The sequence below is a fragment of the Pterocles gutturalis genome, unplaced genomic scaffold (genome assembly GCF_000699245.1).
Source record: "Pterocles gutturalis isolate BGI_N339 unplaced genomic scaffold, ASM69924v1 scaffold34353, whole genome shotgun sequence".
NCBI classification, from domain to species: Eukaryota; Metazoa; Chordata; class Aves; order Pterocliformes; family Pteroclidae; genus Pterocles; species Pterocles gutturalis.
This window is the reverse complement of record NW_010124174.1, coordinates 9,235-23,818: the sequence shown is the minus strand read 5'-3', so window position 1 is coordinate 23,818 and position 14,584 is coordinate 9,235. Positions and strand designations below refer to the sequence as shown.

General features: G+C 37.3%; 1 protein-coding gene across 1 annotated transcript in view; it reads right to left on the bottom strand.

Moving 5' to 3' along the window:
- The window catches only part of CDK13 (cyclin-dependent kinase 13), a gene marked incomplete at its 5' end in the record, with an annotated part of 33,119 nt that extends 19,425 nt beyond the window's left edge, over positions 1–13,694 (bottom strand). The window contains 4 exons of the mRNA XM_010078184.1: positions 6,739–6,909; positions 8,908–9,047; positions 9,324–9,494; positions 13,089–13,694. Coding sequence (XP_010076486.1) covers positions 6,739–6,909; positions 8,908–9,047; positions 9,324–9,494; positions 13,089–13,694 — 1,088 coding nt within the window. The remainder of the gene's footprint in view (positions 1–6,738; positions 6,910–8,907; positions 9,048–9,323; positions 9,495–13,088) is intronic.
- Between the last annotated feature and the right edge of the window lie 890 nt (positions 13,695–14,584).

Below are 14,584 nucleotides of genomic sequence, written 5' to 3'. Positions count from 1 at the left end.
CCTCATGCAAGAAGGAAAGCTGACAACAATGGAGGCAATTCATAAATAAAACAGAGTGGTACCTGGGAGGTGACATCCAATTATTTCTATCCTCTGCAACTCTCATTAGGAAACATACACTACAACAGTATAAATGTGAAATGTTCCTTCCATATCAGAGCAAGAGCAAATGCACAGATCCATTACGCTTGTGCATTACTACCTACTATTATTACCCAATGTTACAATTTGTTTTAAAAAGAAAAACTGTCAAAGCTGAATCTTCTTCACCGGTTAGGAGAAACTATTAAAACCAGTCTACCAACCTTGGCAGTCTAACCATTAAAGCTCGATCTACAGTATTACTTGAACTGTATTTGGAAGTGACTGTAGCTGCAAAAAGTACCACGCAAACCGAAGTGAAACTTCTGTTATTTTATTTCTAAACCTTTTTCTAAGCCTTTTTCTGATAGAGGTCTACAGTTTCAGTCAGCAAAACAGTTAGGTTATCCCAGTTGATCATTTAACATCTCCATTGGTCTTCATCAGATCAGGGGATCTGACCCTTCATAACAGGGAAATAAACTGTAGATATTCAGAAAAAAAGAAACAGTCATGGAAAACAAGTGAACTATGTATAGGCAGACATCTGCTTAGTACAGCACAGTCTGAGTTCGAGTTTACAGCATCCTGTAATTCAATCAAAACAAATGCCACACAAATATCTATTTCTCACAAAGGAAAACACAACAGACAAAATAATCGTTCCTTCTTTTATAAGGCCAAGATGTTTGCTAACTTGGAGGTTACATTTTAGAATGACCCTTTGCTTCATGTCAGCTTTGCCCAATATTCACATTTCTGAAAGCACTGTTATATAAGTACCTAAAGCTCCTTTACAGTAAAGCGTGTGCAATTCAAATTAACACAGAATTACTGATTTAACGTTACTCATCTTACTGCTGTTATGTTAAAGACCTGCACTTTCCAACAAGTAAGCACTGTGGGGTGGGAGGCAGCCTACAGTCCATTTCCACATGCTGCAGCAGAGCACTAACAGGGGCTTTACATCTGGGATGCCCCACTTCCTCTGCGACCACCACACAGCTCAGCTCCATTCCTTCATCTACTGAGATAGTAAGAAACCTTCATGTCGCTGTATGTAGACAGAACAGCAGCTGGAACAGCTGAACAGTGGTAATATTGCCTACTTGTGAATATGGGATAAGAAAGAGCAGCTGAATCTATTAGGGAGGTACACAATAAATAAAGGAGACTTATACAGGTGGAAAGAATTCTCACCTTAGTCCTTTTGTTTGCACTTAGAAAAATTCATCTTTCTGACCGTTCTGTCAGTTAAGATTGATAAGGGTCAGAAAGTGATACACCAGTTTAAAATAATTAAAGGATTAACACATCTCCTCCTCCTGTTCATATATTTCAAGTCATGGAGCTCCAACAGTAGCAGTTTTCTTAACCAAAACATGAAATGAGCTGGGGTATAATGCTGTAAAACTACTAATACAAAATGGGTAAGTCAACAAAACATGGCACTGATAATCTGTAAGACACAAAGGATTTTCTGAGGGGCCAAAAAACCTGACAAAACATACTTTGCATTTTTGTGAGACAGGCAGGCCCTGGATTTTTTTTGGACTGCCATCGAATCACACGGATCCAACAAAGCAGGACACCAAGTTACAACATTTGCTCCCACAGTAAGATAAGTGCTTCATGCTGGGCGGGGCAGGAGGGAGGGAGCAGCAAGGGAGAATGATCCAAAAGCCTACAGAGATGACAGCTTTTTAGCAAGTATTTCCCAAATATAATTTCATGGGCAAAGTGTTTGGGGTCTCACAAAATATCTAATTAGATCGAGATGAGGGGAACTGGGAGACCAGAGGTGCCTTATTATGTGGAAATTTTAATGCAATCCTCCTATACATGCATTACAACACTATCTTGAAAGAAAAAAATGCTTTAAAAGACAAAAGGATCTCTGCCCTCATTCAGTGCATGGTATGGACAATGCTGAGTTGCTGAACAGGTTTTCAACATTTTGTTCTGTACTCACTGTTCAGAACGAGGTTCCATCAGATTTTAATTTCACTAATAAGCCTCCTCAGCTTCTTCTATGCAATACATTTTTTTTCCTTGATTGATTAGAGATAATAAGATTATATTTACTCTTCCATTTCCTTAACATTTCTCTTCCGGTACTCATGACACACTCTATTCCAAGACAACTTTAAAGAGAATTTTAACAAATAGAGCTTGAAAAAGAAAGAAGAAATTATTCTGCAATTCCTTGAAGTTCTTTACATTTAAATTCCTTGAAGTCCCTTAAACAGACATGAATTTTTTTCCTTCTACTCATGTTTTACAAACCTATTTTCAAATTTGAGAAACACCTAATAAAGGTATAGCTGCTGAATTAATCATCTTAGGACTAAAGAAAACATCACTGCTACACTCATTTTTCCATTTAGATATCACAAAACTTTCTGAAGACAAATTTAGTGTAATCAAACCAGAACTTTTTTTTTTTTTTCACATTTCCACTCAATATTGTTTTTATTTGATGACAGTGTTATTCTCCCATTGCAGGTTGCAAGTTCAATTGCATTCTCCTCTTGAAACAAATCCAACCCAAACTGCACGTACGTAGACACATGTTCTTAAATACATATACCAGCCACGGGCATGCTGAAGCCCTGGGAGAAAATACTGTCCTTGCTTCATCACATACCACAGGGAAATAACGAAACTGAACAAAAAAACTTAAAGCAGAGGAAAAGTAAACCAAACATAAGCAGAAATCTGCATGACTGCTGTCATAGACTCTTTCCAAACCAGGAGCTTTCAGACTAAGTACCCTGACAGCTCTGAGAAATTGACCTGCTAGTCGTACAACAACGCACCAGTCAGAGTGCTCTTTTGACATGTGTGCTACAGTATCGTCAGCATAAATACTGACTTCATCCCTAAAAAGTTTGTTAATTTGTATTGCAAATTAATTCAAAATTTAAGCTTTCTAAAGTAAACTTAGGTCTTAAAATGAATTATAGAAACACACACAGAATCAAAACAGATAATCCACACACACAAATAAAACCAAGCTGCGATCTTAACCAGATCTTTTTTTCTTAGAGTCCCCATGCAAAGTTTCACATCCTCCCTCGGGTTAGCAATTGAAAATGTATCTCCCAGTCAAAAGGAGGAAGAGATGGCAGTCAGTACTCCTACTGGTTTTACACTCACAGCAACAGAAGCTAAGGCAGACACTCTCAACATGTTTAGTGGCAGCCCCATAGCTAGACTGTCAAGCGCTGTCAAACAGCTTCTAGCTGATTAAGAGGCAACTGAGAACTCAAGGACCATCTCAGGTGCCCAAAGGAAAAAGAGAGAGGCACCTAAGCCATATAAATGACAAACTCACTGAGAAAACAAATCAGAGCTGACAAAAGCCCAAAGAAAGAAGGGCCTTTTTTCCAATGATCCACTTTAAAACAGATGAAGTAGTTCAATTAACTTAGCTTATGAGTTGTATAGATTTGAATAGACCTAGGAAATAGCTCTATGTTTTCAACATCTGTCTTAAATATTCTTTTCTTCAATTACTGTTGCACAGGGAACGTCACACAAACTTTCTCAGACAAGAAAAACTGTTAAGAGAAGATGAAGAGCTTTTGCAAACTACAATCTTCCTGCTCCAAAAGGACATGAAATGAAGTTCATGAACGTGAACACCAATTAATTTGAACTACCATCAAGCAGACAAAAAGGAAAAGCACAGGAAAGCTTAGTTGCCAGCAGGCTCGGTCAGAAGCATCAATAGTGCCAGGCTGCTTCTAGTACTGTTGAAGAATTACACCCACAATTGCTCCTGCACTGGCACACTAGAAGAAAATGTTTTCAACAAAAATAACCAGAGTTCTGAGATTTTAGGAAAAACTGAATGGAAACTAAAGCTCCTTGGTGCTATCAAGTCAAATGAGGCTTTATGCCCTGAGAGAAGCAGAGTAGGTTTAAAAAAAAAAAATCTGCTGAACATACGGTTGAGTCAGCTGTTATGCAGATATACACACAAGACACAATACAAACTATGAGTCATGTTCCCACCCCTAAGCTTGTGTGTTCACCTATCTCCCTCTGAATGAGGGCCAGGGGAGAAAAGCCTACATGAGAAACATACAAAACAGATACTCCTTCTCACCTCATCCAACATATACATTTTATTGGCAGGATCGTGCCTCAGAATCAAGCTGTTACATTACCAATTAGTAACCAGTAATGCCATTCTCCAACTTCACCATCAAGTATGTTCTCACACATAATGAAGACTTGCAAAGGTAAAAACTTCAGTTCCTCAGTATAGCAGACGCACGTATCGCCCACTCAGCTGTGTACATGCCCAAGCTATGCAAACAATTTTGCTGTCTGATGTACTGTACTTCCATGGATGGAAATAGCCTTATAACATATGTACACCACTGCTCCAATGTGTTACATTTCTTTTCCTAATGATTTGTCTAGAAAGAATAAAACCAATCATGTCTATAAAAGCTGTTCCTATCGTTAAACTTATAACCTAAGCTGGCCAGAATAAAACACAGATATAATTTACTTCCACTTTCTTTGAAAGTAAAACTCCGCTGAAGATATTGAGACAAACCAGATACTCAAAAATTTAGAAGATATAGGATTATGTCACTTAAAAACATGTAACACAGCTTGAAGTATCAGGACAAAGTTGTACAAGCCAAGCCATTGTTGGTTTGCAGGCCAATCTTACTATCTTAAAAAGCATCCTTAAAACAAGTACTGTATATAATTATCAGAAAACTAAATTTGCTGCATTTTAAACGACTGAGATCCAACCAAAAAAAAACCTTAAGTGAATAAGTAGATGAGTAATAAGTCAGGATACTATAGGTCTCTCTAGACACAAAATTAACTTTACCCAATTTAACTAGAGGAACATGTTAACAGAAGAGTTCTCATTCCCTACTCTAACAAATAGGATTATCAGCAGGGTTTTGTAAGAGCTATATTTCAAAGCTAAGATAAGCATATAACATACGTTAAGCATAAGCATGTTCAGAGGTCAAAATGATTGCTTCTTCTGTAAGCTCTGCCTGAGTAAGACATCACTACCAGCCTTATAAAGGTTCCTTCTTAGGCCAAGCCGCCTACTTTTGTGTTTGCATGAGTTTCAGTGAAAATTGCTAAACTTCCTCTCACTTGAATTCGTTCACTACATAGACTACAATTTGGCCACAACAGCTGAGCTATAAATCCTCATCTCATAATGAACTATTCATTAGAGAAATATAGAACGCAGTGCCTGAAAAAAACACAACTTCCATCTTTTCACAGACAAATCATAATAGCACAGTCTCATTATCATGCTAATGCTTTCAAAAGACTATCAGAAACTAATTTTATTCTAGCACCTCCAGAGAAGCCCCTTCCCTTGCAAATTTTCTGAAAATGTAATTGTTTTAATAAGCTGTTAAGTAAGAATGAGAAATTAAATTGAAAGGAATATCAAAAGCACAAAACCAGACTTGGACAAAAAAATGCATTTGAAATTAATGAGACACACCATTTGAAGTACACCAAAAAAATTTACAATTCAATCCTAGACATGGCACCAAACAGAAACTGAGAAAATTAATTAATGAGTCATTAAGTACTAAGTCAAGGCTCAGTGTGGTCTCATTAGCCAAGTAGGTTAGACCTAATTAGAACTCAGTACAAGCTTCACATGAAAAGCCTGAACTGGCTGTTGCAGACTGTCAGGGTTCAGAGCAGGTACTCACCACAGAACCTGCACGTATCCAGAGAAACTCTTCTGCTAGATGCTTCCGACTTTTATGCACAATAAAAAAGCGTGTCAGTTCTGTATACCCTCCCCCTTCAAGGTATTATACTTTCGAAAAGATGCTAGGAAAAAAACCCGAACTAACTCCTAATTAATTTTGACAGCCATCTCCTGACTCATCACAATGGCACCTGGTGTTTCTACCAGCTGGGCAGTACACAGTATTTTCTAACTGCACTGGTGCAGGGCACACTGGATAGCAACTCGGAAAGCGGGAGCAGAGAAGCAGCACAGGTACCACACCCTCCTCAGCCAAACCATGTACCAAATTCCCCACAGGACACTAAAATGCCCCAAAATGACAGGTTTACAAGACTTGGACCTAAGTGGAAATGGCCTCCAAAGACAAAGTGACCGTTCCAATGTCAAAAATACCAAGCAACAACACTGCATGATTTCCATGGTTTGCTTGATTCTCCAGGCTAAGGAGCTTGCAGTAACTCAAACAAGCCAGACTTAACACTGAAGGAACCAAAAAAGTAAAAGTCTGCATGCCTTCTATTTGGGGAAAAACACCACCACCACACAAATCTTGCTTTTCATTTTTTTCATTTACCCTTCTTCTATCCTTCAAGACACGCGTGCCCAAATCCCTAATCCATCAGTGTCAAGGAGTCAAACATCTATTACTCTCCAGCAAAACTAGAATCAAGTAATACATTTTTTTTTAATCCCACAAAATATTTGCAAAAATGTTTCTATGAGCAAAAAGGCATAGCTGAGTTAAATTAAGGACTTCTATTAGTATCCCTTGTCAAGTACCACGATTTGCAAACGTATTTTTTAATGAAGCTTAACTTCAAATCCAGCATAGCAGACTACCGTACTGAGAACAGGACCACAAAGAGCCACGTCAGTGTTAGTGTGCATACCTTTGTCCTTCTTGAAGTCCAAAGCATCTTCCTTATCTGTCACTATTTCCTTCATGTTGATAATGCTTTGGTGATTAAGCTGTCGAAGAATCTTAATCTCCCGAATAGCTGTAATTGGAAACCCTTCCTTTTCATTATCCAGACGTACTTTCTTTAGTGCCACCATTTCCCCTAAGAGAAAATGTAAATTTAAAAAAAAAAAAAAAAAAAAAAAGGATTAGCAACCAAACTATGGGATTTAGTATTGGGTTTTGTTGTTTGTTTTTAAAACTCTTCCCATTTGTCACTATTTCTGAATGGACTAAACAGTTAACATTTTAATGTTTGCACCAAACACTATGCTGAATGGAAACAGAATTCACTATTGCTGGGATACTATCACATGGAAAAACAAAGCTACAAATGAGAATTTTCAGCTACCCAATTGTAAGGCTTCCTTCATACCTCACTCACCTGCATCCTGATATTCCACAATATCAATAAACCCCCATATAAGAGTGATTATCAACAGCAGTTTGAGAGACAGAGCCCTAACTCTGCTCTGGATTTCTTATTACTACATCACCACAGGTCAGAACACACATCTAGCCAGAAATACTACGTAGTTCAAGATATGAGACAGAGGACTAAACAGTTCTCAAATCCATCAGTACACTTTCTACAACCAGAAGTGTCACTGCAATGTTCACAGTGAGAATAAATTTTCCTTATTATTTTACTACTGCAGGCTGTGCTGGATGAAGCTAGATTCTGCAAAATGGCAGGAGCATGACCTGCTCATGACGGAAGATATCTGAAGACTGTATGCCAGCTCAGCCATTCTGTTCTTGGAAGTTTATTGCTGTGTCTGGGAAGTTTATTGACAGCACAGAGATCTTTGTTAGCTCTAAGGACTTACCCTACACCAGTGTATATGATGCATACACAACAGATCACATTCCAGTATGACACAACACCCACTTGCTTGAAAAACCCATTGCACAGCTTGTTTCCACCTCTTCACACAGGATTGGAATCAAAATCTAAGGGAAGCTTTGCTCTAACTGTATAGACCCACTCAATACAGAGAGCAACACTTTCTACTGGAGGTTGAGAAATTACTGCCACACACAAGGAACCTGAAGCTTGCCAAAGAAGCAATATGGTGATGATAGGATTAAAAAGTTAAATACACAAAGAACAGAATTCCAGAGGAGCAGGAAGATGCTCCTAACAATGATTTGCAATGGTTCCCACGGTCGAGGTAAAAAAATAAAAACTGTGGCAGTTCAACTTAAGAACTAAATTTTGCAAACTGAGACAGGCACAGGTGAAGAACGAAGAAGGAATTCTAATTACACTGCTCATTCTTCTGGAGATCAGAAGGAGGGAACCGGAACTGGTATGCGATCCTGGGTGATTCAGTTACTGAAGCAGAAAATTATCCAGCATTCAAAGCATGGACAAATAAGCCAGAAGGGCAAGCAGTCACAGAAAGAAATACTAACTGAACATAAAACTATCAAGCAAAATACAGCACATATGAGGAACTGATTTCAATGCATTATCTATTTAGAAGTAGTGACAACATTCTTACATATCATTCTGGTGATTATTTGCTCATTTGAGCAATAGTTTAACAAGAAATTTAAAAAAAATGTCACTGTTGTAAAGTCAGTTGTACTGCAAGAAAAATACCCAATACGCAACACTTAGGGAATGCGTTGTATAGAGGCAGATCCTCTTCCTTCTATCAGACAGTGACTATTGGAGTATGGAGGAAAATGCCTTTATCTCATGCATAGCTTCTTTCACCCTTACATCCCTTTACAAACTTCATTATTTTTTGTCAGCCTGCCCTGGGTACCATTTTGTTTCCCTTTAGAATTTACCCTCTCTTCTTCATTAGCTCAATTGTGTACAGAGAGTCAAAACTCAAGCAATAAGCATTAGAAATCAAGACTACTCAAGCTTGCTTTCAGCCACAACTTTACAGATAAATGATTTTCCAAGGCAGCAAGAGATAATTTCTGATTTAGACAAACGCTAGATTTAAAACTAAACCAACAACCAAAAACTTGCTAAACATTAAAGGGTAAAATAACACAAATTGTAAGCAACATAAAAACAAAACCAAAATATCCTGTTCACTTTAGAACTGCAGGATTACATTTCCTTTTTTGAACTTACCTGTGTCTTTATCTCTGGCTTTGTAAACTTGCCCGTAAGTGCCTTCACCAATAATACCAATGATATCAAATTTATCCACACAGCGCTTTCCCCAGTCTATTTCTTTTTCTTTCGTTTCACCATGTCGTGGTCCGCATATTCTAGAAAACAACAAACACTTCTAAGAATACAGCTAGTGTATCTAAGGATTGTCTTAACTTTGAAAAAACCTTCAACACTAAATATTTATGAGACATTAGATAACTGGCTTACTACCACTAAGTAGTGGCAATAAACCATGCAGTTTGATTCAAGCCTCATTTTAATATTAAAAAGTCATTTAAAAGAAGAATTCATTTGAAAAGAATATATTTTAAAGAAACTATTATAACTTCTACTTGCTTGATAGGCTTTAAAAAGAAGTCTAACAAGCATACTTTGGTCTTCTCTTGCTATGTATCTGAACCGTTGGCTTCTTTTCTTCAGGACTTTTGGATACATCAGCTCCTCCAGGCAACTCAGGTGGAAGCGGCAAGTCTGCAAGCAGATGGCGAAGTTTCTTCTCTGTTTCTTTAACTGACTTCACTGAAATATTCTCTCGCAAACTACTGAAAAAGAAACAATTTTGCTAGTAAGTTGAACACAGCAGAATGACATTAACACACATAAAGGAAAACCTATCGGAATTATTTTTTTTTAAATACGTGCTAGGCTGTCAATGCATCAACATTTGAAATCTCCGCTCTTAGAATTTGCGGGACTTTGATTTATGCTTTACAAATGGTTCACAAACAGCTCTTTGGAAGAGGCACAGCTAACTACCAAAATTCTACAATTTTGAAACCAGAACAATGAAATCAGATCTTTCTGGAGAACGCTGAAGTTAGATGACACAGCAAGGCTTACCAGCCCAGATGACTTCTGCCTCGCAAGCTTCTTCTCAAGCTTATGACCCAGACTATTAAGAATATTTAGAGCTCAGGTACTGCCAGATATCAGAAGTACAAATCTGTACTCTGACTGACTTCTCATATGAAAGAGAATATTATCCTAATCCAGTTCTCTATAAAGTTGGTCTCTTCGCGGTTACAGTAACAGTGCAGGGCATTACAAGGCAGTCCACACCACCTCATTTACAGATTCCAATCTCATACATTTGCTGAAGCACTCCAGATTCAACATGTTTCTAGTGATCAGCACGCAAACCAAGGGGAAAAAAAATCAGAAAAAAATATTAAATGTTTTTCTGCCATGGGTTACTGATATTTGACCATTTTTTAATCATCAACCATAATTAGATAACCGATACCGAGTCAACCTCTGTCTTGAGAAAAATCCCAAACACAGGTACAGCAATGTGCTCCTTGAACAACTACATTATGCAATAATTCTAGAAATGCTCCTCCCATTCTAATGGGGAAATTCTGAAAACATCATACTTGCTGAAAGATTTTTTTTAAGCACACAGTTCAATTTTACTAGAACTTCCTCTAGTTTAGATAGATTTGTGCAGCTACTGCATATTCAGCAACTTTGAAGCCATGACCATCCCTAAACTTTACAGAATTACATAACTGTTTCTCCCCCACAGGACTCTCATGTAGTATTCTCTCTTTAAATTTCAAACTCCATCATTGCATCAAGAAAACTTTCTGTCATGCTTTGAGAGGACATTTTTCTAAGATAGCTGCATTTGCCAAATTGCACAACTCTACTGTCAGCACCCTTCTCCAGGAACCTTTTCTGGAGGTTTTTCTGTAACTTCTTACCTACTTAGTTTCACAGATAAAGCAGGAACTTTTGTTAACTGAAAGATCTTGCTATCTTCCACCATGCAGAATGCATATATTCTTTGCTACACTAATTGCAATTAGCAACCCTTATATATTTCAACAAAGCATTACAGTGTTTTGCATATGTCTATGCTTCTCCATGGAAACAGAACACTTTAATGTCTTCTACCATTTCTCAAGCTGTCACTGCTTGAATTCAAAAAAGCACCTCAAGGAAGCATATACCACTCTCATCACAAATATAATGGTTAGCACCCCATGAGGAATAACCCACCTTTGGATAGCATATGGAATTATCATGGTAAACAAAAATTCTAAATTTTTAAGTTCATAGATTTGTACTTCTCTCACAGTTTTGCCCCCAAACTTTCAATATTACTGAAAATACAATATATTGAGAGGTTCTCAAACAGATTTTGAAAGCGGTACCTGAGAACACAGGCAGCCAAGAGCAGCCTTTTTTCAGTTCCGTTAGATCACGTGCCACTGACCACCAGAACAGTTTTCCCTTTCAGCTAACCTACATGGTGGTTTCGCCACACTGCTGCTTCTTTCAGCAGTTTATTTGGGGGTTTACCAGATTCTTACTGAACTTCACAACTGACACATTAGGAACCAGCCAGCTCTGCATAGTATCAAGCTATCTTTGTTGGCACACTTTCCCCATAGTAACTCTGAGCCCAAGGTAAATATCTTTGCCCTCCTCCCCCTAAAAAACACTGATCATTTTTCTTTGATGACTTAAACTTTACCGTAACTTGCCACAACCATTCTGATCTGAAGTTTATAACATCCTATAGGCAAAACCAAGCAAAGCATAAATGACTTCCTATTACTTCTCATTCATCTTCCTAATGTACCTGTTTGCAAGCATTAGGCTTTCTTTTTTTGAAAAGAGAATGAGCCTAGTGCTGATAGAACCCCTTCATTGTAGCTTAACACCTCTGTGCAGTTTAGCTATACATGAAACAGGTATTACATTAAAAAATGCTAATAATGAGAAGCAATTAGTCATTTTGTATTATCACAATTAGTACTGCAAAACCAGTCATATATTTAAACTAGTTAGACTAGTTTTAGTTAAAAGAGTAAATCTTGCTCTCAAATAACAGTGTCAGAAATCCCGTTTACCTAGAGAGGGTGGCTTTGTCATAAATTTAAATGCAACCGTACATTAATCACATGTGATTCCAAACAACTGGAATGACATTTGCTAGAAGGGCAAAAATAAAGATTTCTCTTTTACTACTAATACTGAAAAAAAAAAAAACAATCTGTCTAATGCCTTGTTAGGTTGTACTTACTTGCCAAGGCCTCCCGTGCATCCTAATGTTTAACACAGAGTATTAAATTACCAGCAAACACAAGAGAAACATGTACACCTCTAGTCACACCTACATTTACTAATCAAAGAAACACAACACACTTCTCAAAGAACAAGACAGGCTAGCTTCACAGATATGGAATATAAACAGAAGTACTTCACAGTGGTTTGAGTTTTTGTTTTATGGTTTGATTTTTTAAAGATATATCACACTTAAAATACTTATTACTTCAGTGCTAAGAAATTTTGTTTTACTTCTTGTGAAAAGTTGATTTCTCACACACACGTGAGAGGTATGTAACACCATGAGTAAAAACAAAAGTGACTCTCCTCAACTTCATCACCAAAACCATAACAGTAAATTACAGCTCAACGGCATAATTTTCCAACACAAATCACAGCACGTATTCTCTGTTAGGACTATGGAGACTTAATATAGTCTAAACTCAGATGACATTTGGAACAGAGACATGAATTTCTTCACTACAGATCAATTTTTATGCTTCAAAAGTTAACACAAATGACAAGCCATGAACTTCTATTATACAAGCTCAAAATAATACTGGTCTCTGAGATAAATTATACTAAAATAACGCATAGCTATAAAAACAATTGCCTTCCAAAGGGAAGAGAATCTTTACCTCAAACCCCAGCTAATTAATTTTCACATATTGCTACTGAATCCAGCTTTTCCACAGATGTATGTACGTATTTGTACCGAACTTGAAATCTTGAATCCTTGAATGCATCCTTGCATTAATCCCAAAGCTATTAAGTACCAGCAAAGGGAAATAATCTCTTTAGTGTACTTTTTACTGAAAGATTCCTCCTAGACTAAATCCTCTTTTCAAGAACCAGTGAAATTATTTTTACGATCAAACTCCTTCAGTTCACTAATAATCACATGTTAAACAACTGAAGAGAAAGAGCAAACTACCTAACGCATCAACCTGACCTAGCAAACAGGATTATACTTGTTTTCCAGAGGAAATAATACCAACAATAAAAAAGAACAGACAACAACAACAATAACAATAATAAAAGGAACAGACAACCCCAAGAAGAAAATCTACGGCACAACTCACCTATCAGTTTCTTTATCTTCAGGCAGCGTGGGAGGCAAAGGCAAGGGTGGCAGTGTGGAGGTTGGTAGTGCAACAATTCGATCTTTCTCCTTGGTTACTACACTTGGTGTACTTGGTTTGCTTTTCTCTTTTACAGTGACCGGTGGCTGTTTCACAACAGTTACTTTATTCTCTTTTACTGCTGCAGGTTTCTGTTTAGTAATTTTGTCTGCAATTAAATTATTTTCCGCTTTTGTTTCAGGAAGCGAGACCTTTGCTTTTGCCTTGTCGTTTTTCAAATTTGCACTGCTTGTAGGAGAAGGCGTACGCTCAGGTTTTATTTTCTTCAGGTCCTTTACATTGTTCACTTGAGGTGCACTTACAGCAGCGTCAGTGTTTCCCTTAGTAGGCGTTGAAGTATTGGAAGCTTTTGCACTGGCTTTGGCTGCCTCAGCAGCTCTTGCTTTTTTGTTTTTGTTCAGCTCAGCAGCCAGGCTACTCTTCAGAGTCAATGTACTAGGAGAAATACTTGAATGACGACTTCTGGATCTAGACAATCTGTGTCTGCTACGAGACCTTGAGTGCCTTGATGAATATGGACTTCTGCTTCGAGATTTTGCTGATCTCCTGTTACAAAAAAGTAAAGATTCACCCAGGTAAAATTTAGTCTAGCTGCTTTCACAGCACATGTGCTTTTTTGACAAACTACTTTTTTTAAACCAACCATTATCACCATGCGCACAGAACAAACAGAAATCTATAAAATAGGAAAGATTGTGCATCAAAAAAAATATATTTAGAGTTAATAAGTCAAGATTCTACACCTAAACAGGTTGTTAAAAAATGCTAAAGCTTTCTTAGATGTAGTTTCTCCAATTAAAGAACTGCAAAAACCAAGTATACCTATAGAACAGACATGTTCCTTTTTCTCACTATTTATCAGAGATATGTTTCTCCTTTTAAAAAAAATATGATCCTATGCAACTTGTGCAAACATCTTTAGATCTTTAGTATATGCAGTATTTGAGAAAAATTCAACTGGCTACATAACCCGAATTCAACAAAATAAAATTAATGTTACAACATGGCAAGGAGAATCTAAACACAACACTGAAGCAGTAACTTGAGCAACTTCTTAAGTTTCACTTTCACAACTGTCATTAAAATAAGCTGGTTGAAAAAAAAATGCTGAATGCTAAAGGCTACAAAGTAACCAACTGAAAGACAGCAATAAACCTTAGCCTTCCTTTTTTTGAAATTTCACTGTATACTTTTTCCTCAAAAAGCCCAACACTTGTTACAGCGACTGATAAACATAATCCACAAGCAGGCCTACGCTATGCCTGCATCAGAAGAAAGAGACTAAAAGAGGGGGGGAAAAAAAAATCTAAGCCATCTATAAAAATCATAGCAGGAAAACAACCCGGGGGGACGGGGTGTGTGTGTGTAATCTTAACAATTAGAAAAGCAAACTGTTACTGTGCAAAAATAGCATTTCATGTTAATTATTATTCAAT